The sequence below is a fragment of the Cyprinus carpio genome, chromosome B17, assembly GCF_018340385.1.
Source record: "Cyprinus carpio isolate SPL01 chromosome B17, ASM1834038v1, whole genome shotgun sequence".
Lineage (NCBI taxonomy): Eukaryota > Metazoa > Chordata > Actinopteri > Cypriniformes > Cyprinidae > Cyprinus > Cyprinus carpio.
The window spans coordinates 3620937-3646730 of NC_056613.1; the positions used below are offsets into that span (position 1 = coordinate 3620937).

The window sequence follows — 25794 nt, forward strand, 5'->3', positions numbered from 1 at the left end:
CTCATCGCACACAGCATTCTTTTCACATGTACAGTAGTAAGTGAGACCTGGGCTAGTTGTCACAGTTGTTACAGCAAGGATTATTTCTAGGGATCAGGTAAGTACTGAAAGACAGTTTCAAAGTATTAACTATAATGTTAACAATGAAACAAAATTGAAGATTTTATTGCTCAACAAAACATATACAGAACAAATATTGCCATTTGCTTCTATAACAGGGATGTTATCACTATATGGGGTAAGTTGTCACAGTGTGAACCATCTGTTTATGGACATTCATGCTGACAAGTATATATTTTGAATTAAGAAATACTTGCACTATCAATCTGCATTTAAAATGCATTATGTCCTATAAATATTTATTATTTTATTCAGCAAAATTTAAATAATGGAACTTATTAATAAAACTTATTATAAATATACGTATTTTCTTAGTATTTCTAAGGCAAAACTCACACAGGCAAAACACCACAGACATTTAAAACAAAAAACAAAACATACAAAACCAAACCATTTAGCTCAGAAATTAGATAATTAAGTAATAATTAATCAAGTAATAAACTTTATAAAATTACATCATTTAACAAATGTGACAACTTGCCCCAACATGGCATTCATGAAAATACATTTATTCTGAAAGCACTTTAACCTTATAATTTCCATTATACAGTACCATTCAGAAGTTTGAGGCTATTTTTATCTTTTTGAAAGGAGTCTCTTATGCTTACCAATGCTGCAAACAGTAAAAACAACTGTGTTGTGAAATATTATTACAATTTAAAAGAACATGTTCTACTTCTATATATGTTGTGTAATTTATTCCTGTGTTGCAAAGCTGAATTCTTAGCATCACTACTCCAGTCTTCAGTGTCACATGATCCTTCAGAAAACGTTCTGATGATATCATGATGGTGTGCTGCTCAAAAAACATTTATTGTTATTATTAATGGTGAAAACAGTTGTGCTGCTTAATATTTTACTGGAAATTTTCAGGATTTTCAGGATTTGTTAATAAATAGTGAAAGTGACATGACATACAGCCAAGTATGGTGATACATACTCAGAATTCATGCTCTGCATTTAACCCATCCAAAGTGCACACACACACACCGTGAACACACACCCGGAGCAGTGGGCAGCCATTTATGCTGCGGCACCCGGGGAGCAGTTGGTGGTTCGGTGCCTTGCTCAAGGGCACCTCAGTCGTGGTATTGAGGGTGGAGAGAGTGCTGTTCATTCACTCCCCCCACCTACAATTCCTGCCGGCCTGAGACTTGAACTCGCAACCTTTGGATTACGAGTCCAAATCTCTAACCATTAGGCCACGACTTCATGAATAGAAGTTCAAAAGAACAGTTTTTATTTGGAATTGAATTTTTTTGCAACATTATAATGTCTTTACTGTCACTTTTCATCAAATGAATGTGCCCTGAATGAATAAATGTATTTTTTTTTTTTTTTTTTTTTTTTTTTTCAAACATAATCTGAACTAGATTCGGAACGGTTGTGTATATTCGTTATACATGCACATCAAACATGCAGCTGTACATATTTATAAATCTCAAACTCTTTTACCATAGCAACATACTGTAGATAACAAGTCATATACATCAGCTTTAAAGCCGTCAGCCGGTTATTTTTGTGGCTAATATGGTGTTTACAGGAAGTCCTGATGACTCTGAAGATTGCGTGATGGGCCCTCAGAGATTCAGATATACAGTGGCATCGGAACCTCTGGAACTCTTCGACAGCCAATCAAGCGCTCTCCTGATTGCGCCGCCACGGCATGATGATAAGCTCTCTGCCATAATCGCCCATCGGTGTTTGTTGATGATGAGTGCTCGCTTGCACCGGAACAAAATCAGTCGGCGGGAATGAAAGGCTTGTGGAGGACGAGAAAGCAACCTGCGTCTGGTTTCTTATGAAACGGTAGTACAGTGTGCTACTGTATCTCACCAAACCTGTCATATTTCACCCCAAAATCAAACGATTTATCTTAATAAAAGGAGTAGTTCACCCAAAAAATTTAAATTTGAAAAAAATTTACTCACCCTCAGGCCATCTGAGAGGTAGATGAGCTTGGTTCTTCATCAGAACAGATTTGGTTTAAATTCAGCATTGCATCACTTGCTCACCAGTGGATCCTCTGCAGTGAATGGGTGCCGTCAAGAATGTCTTGTGAAGCAAAAAAGTCCATTATCCATAATAGCGATTTCTCCAGTCAAAAAACAGTCTTGTCTGTATCAGGAGAGAAATATGCACAGATCAAGCACCAGTTACCAGATGTGAGAAGACAACAGGGGATGGACTTTTTCACTGGAGGACGCATTATTATGAATTATGGACTGGTATTTTGGTGAAGCAATGGATTAGTTTTAAAATGCCTAAATGATGGATTTTTTGTTTTTGTTTCACTATACGTTAATTTATGGATGTGTGGTTTACTTGTGGATTATTATGCAGCTGTTTAGACTCTCATTCTGATGGCACCCATTCACTGTGATGTAATGCTACATTTTTATAAATCTACGTCTTTGACGGCCTGAGGGTGAGTAAATTTTCAGCAAATTTTCATTTTTTGGTGAACTGTTTACTGCTTTAAGCACATTTATCTGGCAAACAGTGATCTTTTGTGTCATTTTTAAAAGCAGCAAATGCGAAAGAATGGAATCCAGAGTTCATACTGACCCCCCACCCCACCCATCAGAACTAAATAATTGCAAATATGCAATAACACAAACTTCACATATGCAATGAAAACCAGACATTATAAAACTGTCTGACCTCTTGAATCTCACAGTAAAGATTCCCAGTGTTTGTCCAGAGCTAACGCTACGGAGCCATATAACATTTGAGCGGGAAAGTCACGTTAATATTTAAAATCAGTTTTTTGGCATTGGATGATGGCATTGATAAATTAGGATGGAAATGAATTCTTACACTGTCTTCAAAACACTGCATGGTGAACAAATTATTCCCCTTTTTGCAATTAACAGGACATTTTTGTATGAAATGGAAATGGCTTTAAAGGTAGTAAAGGTCATGTGTATCGAACCATGGTGGCTTTGCAATTACAGCCAGTCAGAATGTTGATTTGGAGGCTTTGCCCAGGCATAGATGGAAAAATTAATAAGTTGAAGTCTCTTTGTTGAAAAGATCGCTGTTGATTATATGACATTATGTGACAAAGAAGACAAGTTGCGGGTGATTTTTTCCCCATGAGTTTAAGTGGGATAAAAGAACTGGAGAACAACCTTCAAATGTCAGAAATGCCTTTTTAGTTTGGTGGACATGAACTGAAAACTTTATGCTGTAGAACTATTTCTCGCTTTTGATCACAGCTGCATGAAACATGCCATTTTTTGCATTGGTAAAGATGCACGAGCTGCCTATTCTGATGTCAGATTCACTCATTTCAGTTCAACCAATTATCTTCTCTCTCCTTTCACCATTTTTTTTGTCTTCTGTATGATTCTTTAAAGCATGCGTCAATTCAAACATGTTCGGGTGTCATCAGCGCGCTGGACCGCGGGCTCGACAGTGTAAAGAAGGTTTGATGTGAAGGCACGATATTAAACGTGACATGTCACCATTACACAGAGTTCTATATCTTGACAGGATGTCTATACATCACTAGCTTTTATGTTTCAAAGTAATGATAGGCCTTTGAAAGACTGGGAAAAAGCATCATGGCTGTCCAGCTCAAGCTGTGAGGACGCTAGTCAGATCTGCGCTGCCAAATAGTATTTATAGTGAATGAAATGACCTTGTTTTCTTTATTTTTTATTGTAAGTGTTCGGTTGTACTGGAAATGGAACAGAAGAGTGAAGCACATTTACAATGACAAAGACTACAAGTGATCTTTTTAAAACCAAGAGCCAAAGTACTGATTAAATTAGAAAGTAAAATATATATATATATATATATATATATATATATATACAGCAAATAGATTTGAGCAATTTTTAATGAAAAAGATTAATGCTATAGTACAACCTTAATTGAATGTTAGCTTACCTTATACAACAAATAAGCATATTTAACAAGATATATTCAAATCTATCTATCTATCTTATAGGTATCTACGTATCTATCTATCTCTCTATCTATCTATCTGTTTTTAAGTAGATATTTAAAATCTGAAAATTCCATCATTATAATTTTTGTTGTGCGTGTATACACATATATAAACTCTCTCAATGTACTGTATATATACTCAACAAAACAATTATTATAAAGTATATTCAATAAAATAAGATTTTTCTGGTGAAAATCTATTTTATATTCAGTACTGACTTATATATATATATATTAAAAGTTAAGTACATGGTTGGTCTCAGATTTGAATATTTTATTTAAAAATGTTATATGTATATTTTGATTGTTTGTCTGTGTATACTATTTCATAAAATTGCATTTTTCTCTTTGTTTCTCTATTGTGAATATGGACATGGTTTTACATTAGGTATATTTATATTACAAAAGCTCAATTTTTTAGCTCATTTGCAATTGTTTTGTCAGATCACTACAAATGATATAAAAAATACAAATTTCTAGATTCTTTATAATGAGTCTTATTTCAAAAATACATAAGAAACATTAATGTACCAGACACTGTAACATTAAACAGCGTTAAATGAGACCGATTAGGACACAAATGCCAAGTTGCCTCTTTAACATCTGCATTCCAGATGATCTACGAAAGCTCTATTCCACAGCAGCAGGAGTATTACGGGTTGCATGTGGCCCAGGTGTGGTTTGTGATATATCACAGGTTTGGGGGATCAGATATCTCACAGACAGCAGCAGTAACAGGTTTGGAGAGGGTGTGAGAATCGGCGGGTGACACAGGTGCCGCCCCCATTAAAACACTCCACAGTGTGCTGAGTTTGTTCATGTTATTTGTAGGGTGAGTAATTGGATTCCAGACGTGTCATCAAAGCATATTAGAAAACAATCCGATGTGAAATCACACGGCGGGCTAAAAGGCCACGTGCCGCTTACCATCGAGAATAAACAAAATCCATGATGTCATTTGCCTTTGGCCCGTCCAATCAATCATTTCCACGCCATTTTCCCCTCCCCAGCTTTGTGTGTAATTTCCCACAGAAGTTCATTGCTCATTCTCTTCTGCAGACACTCAGGCAATCTTTCAAAATTCATTACAGGTTTGGAGAAGTGTAAGAGACGCTGTTGCTGTGACCTTTAACCTTTGCTTTTTTAATGCAATCTGCTTCATCCATCAGTGCTGGGGAGGAAGAGTCCGATAGAATTCATCTCTGACAAGTTCAGGAAGTATTACATTTCTGTTGCATTTGCATCCACCCACATATAATGACACGACATACACACATGCAGCAGACAATATCACGCCACAACCCGTGATGAATATAAGCTAGGAAATATATCAAATTAAACTGAAATTGCATTATCAAAACCTTAAAGGGGTGGTTCACCTAAAATGAAAATTCCGTCATTGTTTCCTTTTCTAAACCAACATGAACGCTGAATGAGATCTAATGGTGTTTTGCATGCAAACATCAGTTCTGAATATGTGAATGGACTGGAAAATGAATGAAATGGAATTTTTTTGTAAATATCTTTTTTTGTGTTCCACAGAAGAAAAAAGTCATATGGGTTTGGAATGGCCTGAGTGTGAATAAATGATTTTCATTTTTGGGGTGAATTGTTCCTTTAAAACTCTCCCGATGTGCTGGGGTCCATTTGACCCACACTCAATTGTCACACTGCTCAAAATACTGGTTTAACTATTTATTTCTTCTAGAAATTTTGTGCATATTTCTAATTTAGGATCATGAACGTGCATGGAAGGTTTTGACATGTTTTAGAAGGACCGTGCATGATAACTGCATGAGAACTTGAAATGAAAGACTCAAAGTTTACTCAAAATTGAGACTGTTTTGGTCATTAGTGTTTTGGGATCTCAATTACTAGACTGTTGCAGCACAGAAAAGAAGTTTGAGATACATATTTTACCCTCACAAGGAATTGAGAACCAGACAAAAAGGTGGAAGTAGTTCAAATAGCAATAAATATTACTTACACACGTACAAATAGTGTTAAATAATATTTATACCTCAAATAGTGTGCAAATGGTCCCTACAAGTAGTAGTGACACCATTTTTTTTCTTTTTTATGTCTGTGCAGCTGATGAATATAAAAATATGTGAGTGAAATTGACCTCTAGAAGGGAATTATTAATATATTAATTTATTCTTATTTATTTTATAATAAATTTGTATTCATTATTATTTTATTTTTCATATATTTCATATTTTTAGTCTCTGACAAGCTACAAGAGGTTTTTGTGTTTTTCATTTTTGTAAAATTGCATGGAAACCAATGTGGGTAAGTTTGACCGACAACACAAAAGTTGTACCCACTTTTTGAACACAACAGAAGAGTTTAGTTTGGCACTTACTTTTAGAAGCATAATTATGATATGAACTTTCAAAAAATGTTATTCTAATGAATGTCATATCGCATGAGCACAGCTTGTAAGTTTTTTTTTTTTTTTTTTTTTTAATACTGTATGTCCACATTTCATTTTCACATACTGAATCAGTATGAAGGCTGGACCTTGGAATTGAAAGGTTTCCCTAAATCGTCCTGACCATTCACTCTCTAACACACTCAAATTAAAATCAAAATACAACATCTTGGCTACAGAACAATGCAGTTTAAATGAACATTCTGAGACAAAGACGTCAAGCTCTATTAACAATGTCTGTGACGTACTATTGAATAGCACCGAAAATCATTTTGACCAACCAAAAACAAACAAAACAATAATTACATTTACAGTAATGCATTTACAATGAAATACGTTAAAATAAACTGTACAGCAAGGAAAGCCAGACTTAAACATGATATGTGCAAGAATATGTGAAAGAGAGACGTTCATCCACCTAGAACAGTAATCCCATGACTAAAATGACAACTGTAAACCTAAAAAAAACAGTAAAAATGTCTGTTTAACAAATGCTATGGAATTATTTTTTTTTTTTGTCTGTGATGTTTGTTGGATATAATTTAATGTTTTTTATTAAGTAAGGTTTAACTTAACAAAACATTCTTAGAATATATTTTTGTTAGATGGTAGGATATTTTAGAGATTTCACAATTTCTAATAAAAGCAAAGGTTGAAGATTTCTCTCAAGTTATGTGGCGCATTAAAATAGCTAATCGAAGTTACTTTAATTAAGAGGCGTCATCAGTAATCACCTCTGTAAGAAAGAAACAGTCATATTCATAGTGTACTGTTATCTTTCATTTAAGAAGGGAGAGAAAAAATGTAATTCACAGTTACAACTCCAATTATCCTCTTGTGATAGGAGCTGTGCTGATGACCTCATGATTGACAGAATTATCACATAATGGAGCACACACTTATTTCAGCACGTAAAGTGTTTAACATGCCACGTCCCGATAAGCTCAAACCACCGGCAACCAGTCGTACAACCTCCAAACTCCTCCGTAAAATACCCTTGACTTCATTTAACACAGACCTTGTGCTGATTGTTATCGCTGGAGTTGCAGGAGAGGAGCCGGGAGGAGAGAGGTGGGCGAGTTTGAGCCCCGGCCGCCGATTCTTCAGACAGCAGGAGAGAGATTTCTCTTTTGCGTGAGATGGAAAGAGTTTGGACAAACAGCGGGACCGACTGCCCCAATCACAGTTTATCCTGCTTCACATTAAGCTGACTTGTCAACATGTGGTTGGGAGAAGAATGGCATTGACTGAGAGCAAAGCCCACCTCTGGCTTCCAGAATAATCCACTGACCCTCAGTGAGCAGATCATGAGCTGCTGAAAGCTCACGTCAGCTCAGCCTCGAGTATTGTCTGCAGGAAATAGATTTATGGGGTGGGTTTGTTGTCACTGAGACAAAGCAGAAGGGTTGAAAACCGAGACAAGAAAGCAATGGCCAAATCAAATAGTGTGTTATGTTTCAACTCGTGCAATTTGAAGTCACACTCAGATGTTCTTTACATTATTGTGTTAAATGAAATGCCAGTCATCTCAGACTGGAATACTGAATCACAGCCGTATTCTATCTATCTATCTATCTATCTATCTATCTATCTATCTATCTATCTATCTATCTATCTATCTATCTATCTATCTATCTATCTATCCATCTATCTCTGTCCTATTTATCCATCTATCTATCTATCTATCTATCTATCTATCTATCTATCTATCTATCTATCTATCTATCTATCTATCTGTTTATCTATCTATCGTTCTGTTTATCTATCTATCTATCTATCTATCTATCTATCTATCTATCTATCTATCTATCTATCTATCTATCTATCTATCTATCTATATATCTATTGTTTCTGTTTATCCATCCATCTATCTATCCATCCATCCATCTATCCATCTATCCATCCTATCTATCTATCTATCTATCTATCTATCTATCTATCGTTTCTTATCTATCTATCTATCCATCTTATCTATCTATCTATCTATCTATCTATCTATCTATCTATCTATCTATCTATCTATCCGTTCTGTTATCCATCCATCCATCCATCCATCCATCCATCCATCCATCATCCATCATCCATCTGATCTGTCCATTTGTCCATCTATCTATCTATCTATCTATCTATCTATCTATCTATCTATCTATCTATATATCTATTGTTCTGTTTATCCATCCATCCATCCATCCATCCATCCATCCATCTATCTATCTATCTATCTATCTATCTAGCCATCCATCCATCCTTCTATCTATCTATCTATCTATATATATATATATATATATATATATATATCTATCTATCTATCTATCTATCTATCTATCTATCTATCTGTTCTATCTATCTATTATTCTGGTTACTATCTATCTATCTATCTATCTATCTATCTATCTATCTATCTATCTATCTATCTATCTATCTATCTATCTATCTATCTATCTATCTATCTATCTATCTATCTATCTATCTATCTATCTATCTATCTATCTATCTATCACAACCGTGAGAAGTACACTAATCATAATCAGCCTTGATTAATTTATACAAGAAATGGCCCATAAGCCCATATAACTGGTGTTTTCAAAATTATTTTAAACATATAATTCCAAAATGCTTTTTTACATTTATTTTATAAAATTAATTGGGAAAAACACTGAGGAAAAGCACTGAGGAAAAATTTTGATTGCACTTTTAACTAAAAAATCGCTTGTGAAAGTTACCTAATCTTATAAATGTTAATTTAGCCTAATATAAATTTGTTTCTCCTTCACAGCAATTAGACTAAATGGAGTGCAAATGCAAATTTTATCATCTTCCTTCTCAGATTTTTTCCTGAGAAATAAGCCTAGTATCTCATATAGACCTTGACTAGTCTGATCCACTTTGCTTCTTATTCTTAACAGGATCCACCCACTTGACATGACACGTGACCAATCACAGTTTGTTTTGCATTCACTAACCATTTAGAGGCAAGTTTATCTAAACAGGCCAGTGTGTAAAACCCCAACTCAAAAAACAAAAATATTCAACAGGATTTTGTGTGTAGATTTTTTCTGAAACATAACCGAGAGCTCTAAAAGAGCAACTTCCAAACAACAAATTTCCCCTGACTTTAAAACTTTGTGTATCTTCATAATAAGTGTACTTCTCTTATGATCTCACTTGTCTTTTAACAACACTCTGTGTTCCTGGCTGAGCAGTATAATATCGATTGCCAAAGCCTTCCTCAAGAGAACGCGCACCTCCCGCGTAGCGCTGTGATGTGGGAGGCTCACGCTGCCCTGGATCTGTCTCATGTAGTTTAGCAGAGCACAGTAGACAAATAAATGCAATACAGACCACTGCAAATACCCAGGGAAGTAAACAGAAGACAGCGTTAATCTAATTATATTAGGAGCTGCAGTGTCGGTTTAAAGCTTCCAGTGCAATCTATTCGATTCCATCACTGAGAAACAGCCCTGAAGAGAAGCCCCTCTGCTGTCTTGTTTGTTAAGGCTGTTTTATTAGAGAGCTCTTCCATTTACTGTCCCAGGTGAAGCACTGAGTGCATCTTTATTGCTATTTAATCATGTCCGCTGATAATCTGAGGGAGTATTTTTCATTTCAAAGGAGACAGCAAATAAAACGTTCTATCTTTAAGACTGTACACAACAGAGAGATTATGGGCACCTGCGCAGCTCTTGCGCCACGTTCCTTCCTGCAGCCAAGAAAATCACACATGAGATCTCTTTAATAGCTCAGAAGTTTCTGACAGACAGCTATGAGAATAATTGAGAGAAATGGAGATGTTTCTCCTAAGGAAAAAACCCTAGAAATCTCACATCTTCTCTGGAGTTTCAGAAAAGATCTTCAGATTTGCCGAGAAATCAAAGTATGTCTCAATATAAACTCAAACATTTCTCATTAAATGCTCTGATCAGCTATTCACGTTCATTTTATAGCTATTTGCTCTTATGTAATTTAGAAATTCTTACATTTGTGTCTGTTTTGATTTCGCCTGTATGTTTTTAAGAAATTTCTGATAGACAGCAATGAGATTAATTGAGAGCAATGGAGATGCTCCTCATATGTGAAAAAAAAACCTTAGAAATCTCACATCTTTAGTTTCAGAAGGGATCTAAACTAAGATCTCAAACTGTGATCAGATTTGCCAAAAATTGAAGTTAACATTTAAAAAATAACTTTTTAAAAGTTATAAATAAAACAAAGATATTTGGAATACATTTTACAACAAAATACTTCAGTTTAATATCAGTTTTCTAATTCAAGTTTTCTTGTTTAATTCAGTGTTTTACTTGCTGTTTTGTGACTGTGACTGTGAAATTTACTAGCAATTTCTGAGTGAATATTGAACTATTGAACTAATAGTGAACTATTTTTTTTCAGCAGTTGACACATTTTGATTGTCTTGATTATTCTATGGGATTTTTAAGATGTTTCTGATAGACAGCTTTGAGATTAGTTGAGAGCAATGGAGATGCTCCTCAGATGTTTTTCCTGAGGAATAAACTATAGATATCTCACATCTTCAGAGTTTCAGAAGAGATCTCTACTAAGATCTAAAACTGAGTGTAGATTTGCCAAGAAATCTAAGTAAACATGTCAACAATGATTTTTCAAAAAGGGATTTTTATTTCTAATTTTAATTCAGCATATTACTTGCTGTTTATTTGTAATTGTTTGTGATATTTACCAAAAAACTGTTTCTACACTACTTTTTGGTGTATGAACTCTCAGAACTCAAACATTTCTATGAGCTGCTATTCACATTCATTTTATAGCTTTATACTCTCACTGTATTTCTGTTTCTGTCTATGTTGACAAAGCTGATACATCAATGAAGCATATCAGAATTTTTCCATTGTGTCGTATCACTTGACATTCTGTACAAATGCATCACATGTAAATATGCTCACTGACAATTACAAATCTGCTGGTGACTTACAGATATCCGACAGTTTGGTTTCAAGGACTTCCTGCTGATTTCAAAGGTTGGTTTATGTCCACACTGAGATCATTAATAAGCTGCAAATGCTTGATAAACTATCATAAAGCTATACTCATACAGCGTGAACAGATAGCCGTCTTTGGTTTATCAAAGGACAAGTGAGCTACAGTAGAAGATTCATGAGTGTTGATGTGGATGCAGCTCAATATTTGCATTTTGGAATATTTTATTGGTTAACACTCAATCACTTTCACAACAATGACAGTTCAAGAACAGAAGAGTCAATGAGGAGCAACTTACAAGCAACACGCGCCCACCATCGCACAATTAAATCAGCGGAGAACATTCTGCCTTTCTCTGAGTCTTAATTTCATTTCTTCATCTGTACTTGCATCTGCTCTTGTGTAAGGTGCTTAATTTTCTTCAGACGAACATGAAATTGAGTAGGAGAAACTCAAAACTCAGTCAACATCATTTTGTTTGCTCAGAGAGAGAGTGATTTTTCATGAGCAAACTTTTCTCCATTTGTTTGTAAACCAAGCCATCTTTCTCCTCAAGATATATATGCTGAGTACTGCAATATTATAGCCTATATTCTTCTGAAAACATCACTATATGAGTGACGAATAGAAGTACAGTGCATTCACAATACACAAAATGTCTTTCTGAAAAAGAAAAAGAAAAAGAAAAAGAAAAAAAATCAGCAGACAAAAACTACATAATACACTCTGATCTAGGACCTTTATACAGTGTGTATCATTATACAGTGTGTATCATTCAGTCCCAAGTAGTATTGAAATAGTACACTTACAAGTATACTAGCCTATTATTACACAGATATTAGTATACTTGCTACAAGTATACTTAAAAATATACTTGAACTTTACTTAAGTAAACTTTATATATATACATTTGTGAGGGTAACGTCTACAGAAGTAAGTAACTAGTTTACCATGCTGATGCCAAGTCTACTAGGTTACACATCTAAAGCCACACCACAAGAAAGTATACAGTACATAATTATTGCACAAGATCTATAAAAATGGTAAATCGTTACAGAATAAGACAAATGTCATTGAATTATTTACAACTATAGTGCCTTCAAACGATTAATCGCGATTAATCGCATCCAACAGAAAAGTTTACATAATATATGTGTGTATACTGTGTGTTTTTGTTTTTTGTGTGTGTGTTTTTTTGTATTTATTTTTATTTTTTTATGTTAATTTTCCTTTTATTTATATAAAAGCAAATGTGTGTATATTTTTGATTGTGATGTGTTGTTTATTTATAAAAATATAATAATATAACTATATAAATGTATATACTTGTAAATATTTTCAAAATATTGTGTTTTTTATTAGATGTAAACCCAAAATTGTTTTTATGAAAGTGTTATTGAAAACTGCGTGTTTGGTTTTGTTCTTTCCAATAGCCACTGAATGCATGTATAGCCTATTTCATTGCTATTTATTTTTCCTGTAGTGCTTTTTGATTTCTCTTATACTTTTTATAACTTTAGTTCACTGAGTATGATTAACCTTACAGTTGCATGTGTCTTTCTCATCTGTGAATATTCTAGCAGGTCCTCATCATTCGGCTCCTAAAGGGTTAACTGCTGCGGTAAACCGCTGCGCGCTCCCGTGCGAGCGTCCCATTGGCTGCGCGGCGGCAGCGCGCGCCATTAATCAGCTGCAAGAGCGGCTGAGTTCATCTTCTCGCACGCGCTATAGGGATGGCATTGCCACACACAGCAGGGCAACACAACACAACACATCAGGAGCATGCACACAGCAAACATCCCATCAGCTTTAGACATTGATCCTGGCAGCAGCACTGACAGCACCTGACCTCTGCAGCATCAGCACCAGAAGAAGAAGCTGATCGTTCCTTCTCTCAGAAACTGAAAGCAGTAGCACATCATCATCACAACAGTAGGAGGCGAGCAGATCACATCATGCACTGGACTTTCCTCGCGTACATACTTAGATCTGTTTCCTAAACCACACTGGGAATGGACAGCTGCCTCTGATCTTAATCAACAGAGCTTTTTCAGGACTGATAACAAGTTCTGCGCTCATTTATTTATACGCACACATTCCTTTACACTAGGAAGCGTTTTCTTTTCTATTGTGGTGGCTATGTAAAGACTGCAGCTGTATATTCAAAACTAAAATGCATATTATTTACGCGTTGTAAACTTAAAATAACATTAGGATACTTTGATTTAAGATTTTAGGAGTTAGTGTGTCACTTTTTTAGTAAGTTTCCTAAACTGACAGTTATTAGTCAAACTTGGCTCAGAAGCAAGCAGTCAGAGCATTGATATATTGGAGGATATGGTTAAATAAAACGCTTTCGAGGAAGTTTACCTTTAAAAACATAAGCTCGGATTCGTCGGGAAGGCTCGGAGCTCCAGAAACTTTTCCGCGTAAAAGCGCACAGGACGCGCAAAGAGGCAGCAGTCTGCGAGCACCATCATCACCAAGCCTCTAAAAGCAGCAATTCTCTCCTCTGAAAGCAGAAAACAAGACGTAGAATGGCCGATGAGCTTGTTTCCATCACTAATGGGATTGTGCTGCTGTGATTTGTCGGACCGGAGGGAAGGTTGATCCACACACGCTCGGTTGGTGCAGCATCGCGGTGCGCGCTCGGGGATGATCAGGATCTTCCCGGATTTCAGTGTTCAGGTGACGGCGGCGGCGGCTGCAGGTGCGGGAGCCGGAGGAGGGATGCCGGCTGCGTCCAGAGTCCCGGGAGCTACTAACGGGAACCCGCAAAACGTCCAAGGCTTGACGTCTTACCAACAAAGGTACGCTGACTAAACGCAAAACATGTTTTTTTTTTTTTCTCTCTCTATCTCGTTTAGGTGACATTCATACTATTCATGTCATATTTGTTGCGTCTATTCACATTCACCGTTAATAGGTTTAGCCTATATATAAAGCAATATTGGATTTCCTGGAGGTTTGCTAAAACTTAGATTCCTAACATCTCCGTTTCACTGAGATCCGGGTTTTGCTTCATTTATTAGACACAAAACACCACACGATATAAAGCACGCCGTTTACTGAAGCTGTAAAGTTTTACTATGTGTCAAATTCCAGAACAGACACATACACACATATGTAAAGAAAAGTCATATTATGATTTATAGTCAATATAAATGTTTTGCATTCAGATTTTCAAACAAATAAGCATCTTAAATATTCAAAGCAACTGTGATCATTACAAAACTGGCATCGGAAACTATTTCAGTGCACAGAAAAACTCACTTCAGAACAAGTTATCTGAAATTATTCATTTAAAATGACAACTGAATGAATGAAAATGAATGCATAATTCTTACTTTCATCCTAGAAAATAGTTTATAATAGATTAAACAAGATATATATATATATATATATATATATATATATATATATATATAGATATATATATATATATATATAAAGTTGCAAAACTTCAATCTCCAAAGCCAAGAAAACACCACTAGATCACATGGTGTGATACAAATAGACATTAAGTCTTCGTAAAGTCTGTAAAATTGCTAAACAGATTTATTTTATTTTATTTTTTTCACATAAATTCACACAGTAATTTTCATCATCTACTAAAGCTAGGCGTAGACTGGCGTTAATGGATGTGAATGTTCTTATCTTAGTATATCAGCAGTATCAAGTGCACACATGCTTACATATACTGTCACGTTCAATTAAACAGTCTGTTTAGAGCACAACACGATGAACAGAACATTAGATGGGGTGGCTGTCAGCCCATGACCTTGACAGGTCACAGGTTCTAATGCACATCAGAAAACAGGCCTTTATTTATGTCAAGACGGATTAATTTAGAAAAATATAAATAATATATTGAATGTGCATTAATGCAAAAATAAAAAATAAAAAAATACTTGAAGCGTGCACGTTTTTCTGATGCACTTATCTTTAAATCTAACACATGGACATTGCATAAGAGATATCGCTTTTATATCTTTAATTAAAATATATATATATTTTTTCACTTTTAGAGCTTGGTTCAAAATAATTTAGTCTCAGACTAAAAAAAATATTAACTTGGCATGTGAGTTGATTTTGACAGCTGTCAATCATATCATTCGACACTTTACAGAAAATACGAAAGCAAACATCAGCGTGCAAACGTTCAAAATGTGTCATGAAGCGATTTCTCCAAGCCTTTCGGTGATGCATCACAAACAACCTGTATATTCCCCGTAAACTCAAACTATTTCCAACTACAACTGAGTGGCGTTGTTGCGCCGGCAGGAGAGGGAGATGAGAGGGAGAGAGAGGCAGGAAAAAAGCTGAAAAATGCGGACAAACACGCTGGGAAGAAGCGGCTGTGTTCGAGGGGCACATCGTGATGTAAAAGCCCCTCTCGTGCACTGATTTCTGCCTTCGTTTCTCCCGCGAGGACAACCACCGGATCGCACGAGCGTCCCCGGGTTTCCTCGCACTTTATTGGCATGCCTTTGGATCTCAGCGTCGGCTGGTCTCGCTCCCGTCTGAACTCGTCTTAACGCACGGAGACACGGGCACGAGCGCTCCGGTATCACCGATGGCGTTGCTTCGATGCTCCCGGTTCCGCTGTCAGCTGCTCGCCGCGTGAAATCCGGAGGAAAAAAGTGTAATTAATAATTGCAGGAAGATGGCGCCCACCAAGCCCAGCATTCAGCAAGACCCTTCCAGAAGAGAACGGTAAACGCTCGGTTTGTTGTGTGTCTGTGGAAACGCGTGCGCTGACGGGCATTTTGGACTGATGTGAAACTTTGCCCTTTCCGCAGGAGTGTGTGTGAGGGGGTGGGTAACAGGTATACACGCTGACAGAAGCCGTGAGTGTGTGTGTTTTTGCTGTGTGCGTGTGTGTGTGTGTTTTTGGTGGACAGAGGACATGACCGTTGTGTTCAGCGTGTGTCGCGCTGCTGGCAGGTTTCGCGGGAAATTTGTGAACATTCGAACGCGACCATGTTGCATCGTTGTATGCGCTCGGCGTTTGTTTTAGCGGCATTAGGCCAATCTGAGTAAAACACACTGTTTACTGCTGTGAAATAATGTGCGCCAGGCTGCTGTTTGACGAAGTTCAGCGTAGGCTGATGTGGATTTGAGTCCTCTGTTGGATCAGAAACTCTTGATGGGATTGTAATTTGAGCAGTAAATAATTCTGCACTTTGGAAATTACAGTAGTTGATCACAAGACCAGTTATATACAGTAGTCAGGTGTATGTTAAAGGATGTTGCTGAGTAGCTGAAATGCTTTTCACTTGGATTGGTGTTTAACACATAGGCTACATTACAGGCTCACGATTGCAATCACTAGAGTTTATATTTGTAGATATTTTATATAGTAGGGTGCATGCTAAAATATTTATTTTATTTTTTTTGTTTTTGTGCTGCTTATTGAGTATATTTCCTGGTGCCTTTTACACTTGAGGACAGGTGGTGGACTAAATTAATTTGTCAGATCAATAGATCTTAAATTGTGATACAAGACTATTTTAAAATGTGCATAAAGCAGATGTTGGAGAAATGCTTGAGGATGAAGAAAACATGACACTAAATTCATCTAGTTATGATATTGCTGTCATAATTAGTTAATTTATTGATCAGAATCAGGTGTACATGAATCAGTTGAATGTTTAAATGCTGTTACTGTATTACTATCTTGTGTGAATATTACTTGTTCATCAGCCATTTTACACTTAGTGATGCACCAAATCTTGGAATTATGAAATTATTTGGTCTCTAGATATGAAGTTGTGATAAGACTATTTTAATGTGTTCATAAAGCATCAAGTGGCTGTTTGAGGACTAGTAAATGTGTTTATTAGAAAATGTAGATGGATTTCATGTGCATATTTCTTTCATCCAAGGATTAGTTTTGTTGATCTGAAATTTTAATATGACTTTGTTGTATTGCTATTTTGCTTGAGTATTGCATATTCATCAGTCTTCAGATGACAGGTGTTGCGCTGAATTAATCTGCAGTTATGAAATTACTAATGATCTGAAATTGCAACAAGGCTGTGTTTTATTTACACTAGTCAGGTATGTGTCAAAACTTTTTATTGCAAATGCATCAGTTTTTTTGTGTTTAGATGATAAGTGGCTGTCAGATTACATTTAGAATATCACTGGCCCTTCTTACATAAACTCATACGAACAATAGGTATTTTAGGTATTTTTTTTCTCCTTAGCTTTCAGGAGTATTAAATTAGGCAGCACTGATTCACGCTGCACTGCGTGCGCCGTACAGCTTGTTGAACTAATGTTAAATTGTATGCAATAATTCACCTGCGGTGTGTGTACAAAATATCAGCTGTAGAGCCAGTGACATTTTACAATGTAAACACGGCCCAATTCATATACTGTAGCAACTCCACAAGATTGTGTGCCTGACCGGACTGTGAATGGTTATCATTAGCAAGCTTGACAAAACTCTCATCGAGCTCGATTATTTTATAATTCCCACTCGGAACGTGCCGATTACACTAATGCACCTACGTCTAAATAGGCCACGACATTAGAATTATATTCCACCCCCTGCCAGTCACAACAGCAGGAGATGTTTATGCTAAGTCAGTCTGCAGTAATCTTTCTGGCGGGAGCGTATTTGTGTGCCATTCCGAGCATATCGCAGAGATAGGAATCTTGAAGATGGAATTAATTTTGGGGGGGGAACTTCATAGCCAGTGCATGAGTGCTTCCTTTATCACCTGTTTCCGACTGGCATTCTGAAGGGCTAAATTGCACTCTGTGATTCGTTACGTGGCTCCACTTGAGAGTTCAACCGAATAACACTAGGACGAAATTCTCAAGGAAGGTTTGGGAGTTTATTTTTTAATGCAGTGCTGGTTACTAGCGCTGTAGCGAGTGTTGGGAAGGGAGGGATTGTGCTCTTGGGCAAAGCAATTCTGAAGGAGTTGGACGCGAATTCACAGGGAGAGAGAGAGATTGGTTGGCGTGAATTTATACACAACACTAAACACAAAGTTGGCTTTGTGTTGAAGAAAGCAATGCCTCCCTCCCTCACTGTGAGCAAACAAAAGTGCTAAATTGTTCCATTTCCTCTCCTACGGTGCAGCAGTGGATCCATAGATTGAGAGCCGAGCTGTGGCATTGTGAAATGCTTGGGGTTTATTTGGTGTTGCATTATAAAGTATCGTCTCTCTAATGGCTTGTGTATCAACAGGTCCATTAACAAGACGCCATATGTGATGCATATCGCTTCCGTTTCAGGTTAAAAATGTAAATGAATGTGTAAGGGAAAGTGTATATCTTTTGTTTTTTCACTGTTGATTGTTTTAAATGGGCCTGCGGTGTGGCAGATTTATTCTGTGTAGGTTCTAAATTAATATGGGCTCATAAAAGCTGCATGCATAACGATTATAATAAAATTAACTAAAAATTGGACTATAGCATGTCACGCTGCAACTTCTTGAAAGTATTTCATGTCAGCTACACATGTAAATGATGAAAATTGGCCTGTTTGTTATTATAATCTCATTCCGACATGTTGCTGCTCATTGTAATAATCCTTTGATGTGAAATTATGAATATCAGCATCTCACCAAACGCTCAGGAGTGTCAGTGTGCTGGGTTTGTGATCATTTTTTAAATTCCCAAATCACTGAATATTAGATATGCGTATGTTTATGGTGGAAACAAAGCGGTGATGTTCTCCAAATGCCGGAGAGGCAGACAGCCCAAGCTGAGCTATACCATCACACAAAGGATGCACCAATTCCACCCATTGATTTGCCAGCTTCGAGCGCGGCATGGAATGGAAGCAAATAAGCAATTCTGATGTGTATTTATCACAATTAAGAGGGATTTCCAGCCCCCATCTGTGGCTGGTGCTCTGCGTGTTGTGCGGTGATTACTGCGGCTCTTGCCAGCCGCCACTCGTCTCTGTTATTGTGAAGGTCAGAGCAGAGAGGCAGACATAAAGAAGATGCATCCCGCAAAGGTAATCGTGCAGTCTCTCGGTGCATTACTGCACAGCTCATGGAGTGAGATGTATACATCTCTACATCTGAGCTGAGGTGTTTGATTGTTCTTTTAGTTTAGATTTTTATGCACATATCAGGGAATCAGCTGTTGGTAGATCAGTGCAATGGAACACTGAATGACCTTTTTCATTTTTGCCTTTGTGTGTATATATATATATATATATATATATATATATATATATATATATATATATATATTATATATATATATATATATATTATATATATATATACTGATATTTTTTTGGTACCATGATGGTTTTTTTTTTTTAATTCTCTTTCTTTTTATTTCAGTGAGTGTCAATTTCCACCATTTTTGTCCAAGAAATTATTTATTCAGGATATGTTGATCTTTTGTGACAATGTGCCCCAATAGTGGTGTGTATTGTTGCACATTATGAGGTAAGTTGTCACAATGGAACCAGGCCTTTCAGCATAATTCAAACAGTAAATACTTATATAATAAAACCATTCATGAAGCAGTAATGTAAACAGTGCAAAATGTAATATAATCAAAGATGTCCAACTAATGCTTAACAGTTTTAATTATTTAGTGTCTCTTGTCTGAATGTATGTCAGTGTGGTTTTGTTAATTTAAACAGTAAATATATGAGGATATTTTAGTGTGGAGGACAGAAATTCTCAAAACTATTCTAATTTAAAGGAATAGTTTATTTAAAAAATGAAAATTAATTTACGTGTCATTAACCTGTACAGTATGATTTTTTTTCTTCTGTTTAACACAAAATAAAGTATTTTAAATAACAGTTGCCGGTAGCCACTGAATTCCATAGTATGGAAAAAATACTATGGAAGTCAATGGCTGCCAGCAGCTGGTTGGTTACCAACATTCTTCAAAACATCTTTTAAACCATTTGAAACAGCATACAAAATCACTGTAACTGTACATTTGATTGTGACATCTAGCCCCGGTTTCCCCTTTACTGATCGCTGACTTCTCTATACCGAAGGCCTTTAAATTTCAAAGGACTTAAGGCAGTACATACGTGCCTTTTTATGCCAGAGAGAAGAGATCAGAGAAGATCGTGCTCTAGGCGGCTAAAGTGTTGTTTCTGAATGTCACAGGTTTTGTTATGGTTTGTGGCTGTGGTAAAACCTGAGCTCCCCTTCTACGCGTTTAATGTCCACAGTGGTTTTAAGACCTTCATTTAGTATTTGGCTCTAAAGACAGATGTTCTGCCCGCTGACTCCCATCTGCTTCTTTGGTTTGGCTATGCCGCGATCATCTACTGCTGGCAGCAAGCGTTGCCCTTTACTCGCCCCCTCTAGTGTTCCAGCAGCACTTCTGAGCCCGAACAAACTCCACAGCGCTTCCAGAATACATGTGTAATCCTCCTATATATGCATTGGCATAGAAAATGGATTTAAATGCATTGCATACTTGGATTTGGGTTTGGATTTGCACATATTGCACACATCGAACAATGCCTTTATCGTTTTGATTTGAAGATGTTGCCACTTTTCTCTGTATTGAAAGCTTGTGTTAGATTTGGATGTGAGATGATTTTTCCATAGCTCTATTAAGCATTGAAAATTCAAAACAGAAGCACATTACCACTCAAATACTGTTAGGCTACTTTTGTTTTTCCTGAACTCAACTGCTTGATTGTTTATATCACGGCAAAATACAAACTATTTCGCCATTTTCACCCACCAATATATTTATATAGTACTTTATCTGCATAGATACAGTATACTCACAAAAGCAATATATACTATATAGCAAATCTCAACTGCTTGATTCACCATATTGTCACACATTGTAAATTATGTTATCGGCCAGTGATTTATTAATGTTGTACATTCAACTCTATACACATACATTCAGTATACACATGTAAAATGTATACCGTTTGATATAAAGTATAAATGTAAATGCTTTATGATTTACATCATCACAAACCTACATTATTGGCCAGCAATATTTTTATAAGTGTCCTTGTATCTAATACATCCAATTTTATTTGCATACATAAATTATGCATGTAATAAAAAAGCGATATACGTTTTTTTGTGTAGTTTGTATGTGTGTGTGTGCTGTGTGTGTGTGGTGTGTGTGTGTGTGTGTGTGTGTGTGTGTGTGTGTGTGTGTGTGTGTGTGTGTGTGTGTATATATATATATATATATATATATATATATATATATATATATATATCTATATATATATACATACACGTATATAGCAAATATCAACATGCAAAATGTAAACTATATTGTGTAAAACTGCTGTAAAACAAAGTGTATTTTAAAAAAAATTTATTTCACTTTCATACTACAATAATCTTTGTTATATTTACTTAAAAAAAAAAAAAATATATATATATATATATATATATATATATATATATATTTGTTTTATTTTTATATTTTACGTAGTTAAAAATTAGGGTTCCTGTGAGAAAATAATATAAAATTTAAAAACAAAATTCCCAGCTGAATATTCTGTAATACATCTCATTACGGAAGTTAAATATATTTTGAATGCTATATAATATCAATTTAAATAGTAGTTCCTCTTATCAAGCAGTGATTTGATCATCCGCACCTGCATGGACCTTGTAGGAGATCCCCAGTTTTGCGTGCAAAATTACAATTGATTATTCCTGTTCGGCAGAAGAGCTGCTAGAAGACATATCTCACATGACTCAACACAGGCCGCCCTCGCACCTCACTGTAATACCCGCTGCACACCCCGATAAATAAATTTTGTGGCGCATATGCTCGCTAGCCCACCTGTCACTTTAATAAGTGAATGTCATAGCTGTGATTTGGCTGTAAATGGAGGTAAGCCCCCATCACCTCGCCTCACAAAGGAGCTACAGCACGCCGAGGTATTTTCTCTATAGCATTCCTTACGCATGTCGTCACCTAAAGAAGCCCTCTTTGCAGGGATTTACTGACTGCTTTTGTGCCGGCGTTTTCCCAGGCTTATCACCGGGTACACTCATCTAAAGCAGCACCGCAGGACGCTGTGTCAGCCACTTCTGTGTCTCCTGCCACTTCCTGTGCTTTGACGTACCAAAGGCAAACTTTTTGAATTGATAATATATCTGTCCGTGTGTGGCGTGTAATGGAGTAACAGTAGGTCTTTCGTCAGGGAAAGGCTAAAATTAGCTCACAGTCCTGACAAATGAAGGCCTTTCCAGCAGCAGACTGTGGGAAAAGGTCAAATTGCTTATTGATGCTGTACAGCACAATAGCCATCAGCTAAAGTAAACACACAGTAGCTTTCAGAGCTTTTGCAAGAGGAAAGAGAATTTTTTAAGGGACATATGACATTTGTGCTATATTTACCAGTATATCAGAGTCTAAATAAATCCCATAAATGCACATTTGTGATTGTACACAGTATTGCTTGACAACTGTAAACAGCCTATAGTTAGACTATTGTGGACAATTAACAGTTTACAATTAACTCTAAATTTATCCATCCTATCTGTCTGTCTGTCTGTCTGTCTGTCGTCTATCTATCTATCTGTCTGTCCGTCGTTCCATCCATCCATCCATCCATCCATCCATCCAGAATTAACTGTCAAGTCACATGAATCACTTGAAAACCCAGAGTATTTTCCGTCAGTTATTATTTATATTATTATATATATTTCCGTCATTAAAGCAGCTGTATGCCACAAACAAGCATTTTCATTCCTCTTAATGATTTACAAACTAAGCTCAGGGGTTCACATTTGAACGATTGGTTTTGGCAAGAGCGATATAAATTCAATTTTGCTCATGAAAAAGCGAGCCATGTTTACGACATAAACGTGTATGCCGACATCTCGAGAGCTCTCCTTCGCCTTTCAGACGGTACTCAGAGAGCAGAAACGTATAGGACAGCTTTCGACAGAACAGAAAACAACTTTCCAGAAAGTGTAGTTGAAGTAGTTGAGGTTTTGTGAGGTCACATCCATTTTTTCCCCCTCTCTCTCTCCCATGTTATTTCATGGCTGCACGGCTCTCTTCTTTTTAATTCTTTTCATCTCATTGTAGCCCCCTGTGTTTGAAAGTCTAGGTCAATAAGGATGGGCACATTGTGAATTTCATGATCTGTGTAGTGGAACAAATTGAAAGCAAAGCCTATATCAATCACATTGAAGGCAGGGTTAATTGTTCCTGCTTCACAAGAACTGTGGACAGATAAAGGCGTAATGAAACACTTATGCCTCTGATGTGGGCACTCCTCAGGATGAAATGATAGGAAACAAAACAAATGTTTACTCCTATAGTAATTACTTTGGTGCAAAAGTCAAAGAATGAGAAACACACTTTGATGAGCGTGTCCTTGAAAGAGCCTGATTTATTCCACCTGCATTCTGTGCCCTTCAACTTTCGTTATGTGATGATTTTACCTGCATGGCATTGTGGGTAATATCTCTCATTCTTACAGGAGATACATGCTGCATTGTGATCTTGGCATGCTTGGATCATGGAATGCTTTCTTGGAATTGTTTATTTGCATGTTAATTTTATAAACCCAGAATGAAATTGTAAAATGTAGAAAGTTGTAAGAAAACAAATCACAAACACGTACATGCATATGAATGCATAATATGTCTTGGTTTCATTGTGCAGTTTTCATATTCCAAGGGGAAAATAAAATTCATAATCTTTCATAATGTTTAATCAGAATGTAAATAAAGAATTAAAGCAGGTTGCGAAATTTGTTTCAAGTTGACCTTTAACTGATGATTATTGTTATGTGATATTATTAAAGATTGTTGTACTATATATTTAATTTTTTAAATATAGGCCTAACTTTATACGTTTAATTTTTCTTTAAAACTTTAATTCATATCTTAGAACATTGAAATAAATCTAGTAATAAGTAGTCTGGCTGCCACATTTATTAATTTTTTTTTTTTTTTTCATCAGATGGATTAATTTTTTTTTAAGTTTAATTTTTCTTTAAGAAATGTTCTTTGATGTGTATCCTTAAAAGGGCCTGAATTATTCCACCTGCATTCTGTGCCCTTCAACTATTGCTGTCATGAATTTCCTGCAAGGCATTGTGGGTAATCTCTAGCTTTTACCAGAGAATCTGGATTTGAGCACAAAAACTGCACAGAATAGCAGATACATGCTGCATTGTGATGCAGACTTAAGTAGAAGATCTTAGCTTGCTTGGATCACGAATTGCTTTCTTGGAATTGTTTACTTGCATATTTATTGCATAAACCCAGAATGAAATGGTAAACTGCAGAAATTTGTAATAAAACAAATCGCAAAAGCGTGCTTGCATACATAAGCGCACTTGGGTAGGGTCATGCATGCATACATAGTCAGACACACGTGTATGTATATTATATATACGTTCTCAGTATTTAGTTAATTGAACTCTAAAGTCCATGACAGCTATCACAACACAGTGGGTAATTCTGAAAATTAATGAGAATGATAATTCTTAAAAGACTGTTCCAGACTTTGCCCAAACTCATTAACTAAATCTCTCATTTAAATACATTGTAAAGACTTTCGGGAAAAAGAGAGAGGGGGAAAAACAGTATTGCTATGTAAGCATTAACCCGATTTGAAAATGCTGAGATGCAGAATTTTATGGAAGACTGGAAGTCTATCAGTCTGTATTCTCAAACCGAAATCCTGCGCTAAACTCGTCTATCTGCTATAATACTGGACGATAAATCTGGTCACATGGTGAAGGAAAACAATCCAATGCCTTTGCTGGTTTATTTGTCTAGGGTATAAATTTAGTTTGAGTTGTTGATCTCAGTTTATTGTAAATCCTCTGTGACCCTCACATGTAAGCGGATCTCTACCTTCAGCTTTAAACCATAATAGTTATAGAAAGACCTCAAAACCAGATTAAATTTTGTGATATTTACAGTTAAGCTGTAAGTAACGTTTTTTCCTGTTTGTGTAGGTAAAACTGGTTCACATGGCCAGATAGTAAACCTTTCAGTGGGTAAAAGACACTGTGACATAGAGACATTTTTAGAGAACATAATGCTTTATTAAGTCTATTTATTATTATAAAGATTCCCCTTAATAAAGTAAGTTATACAGTGGACTGGAGAAAAATGAGGCAAGAAACATGAAATTTTGAACTGAAACTGAAATATTTTGTTGTAGAACATTCCAATAATCTTTGTTTTATTTACAACTTTAACTAAACTTTAAATAAACTATATTAACAGTTTCCTTTGCTTGACTTGGAGAAATTTATCTTAGCCTAGCGCATTATCCTTCCAGTGCTGATGATGTTGTAGTTTTACCGAGCTCCTGGTAGCTAAAGCTAATGTTTTCTTGTTGTTGTTGTCATCTTC

At 36.1% G+C, this 25794-nt stretch overlaps 1 protein-coding gene across 3 annotated transcripts in view; it reads left to right on the plus strand.

The window, feature by feature from the left end:
* Positions 1-13153: 13153 nt before the first annotated feature.
* The window catches only part of LOC109048378 (neuronal PAS domain-containing protein 3-like), a 407723-nt gene continuing 395082 nt past the window's right edge, over positions 13154-25794 (plus strand). Inside the window, exon 1 of one of the 3 annotated variants that reach the window (XM_042743215.1) lies at positions 13154-14274. In XM_042743215.1, coding sequence (XP_042599149.1) covers positions 14120-14274 — 155 coding nt within the window. In that variant the 5' untranslated portion in view covers positions 13154-14119. Of the gene's footprint in view, positions 14275-14994; positions 16181-25794 lie in introns of those variants that run through there. The other 2 variants (XM_042743217.1, XM_042743216.1) reach the window with 2 other exon arrangements.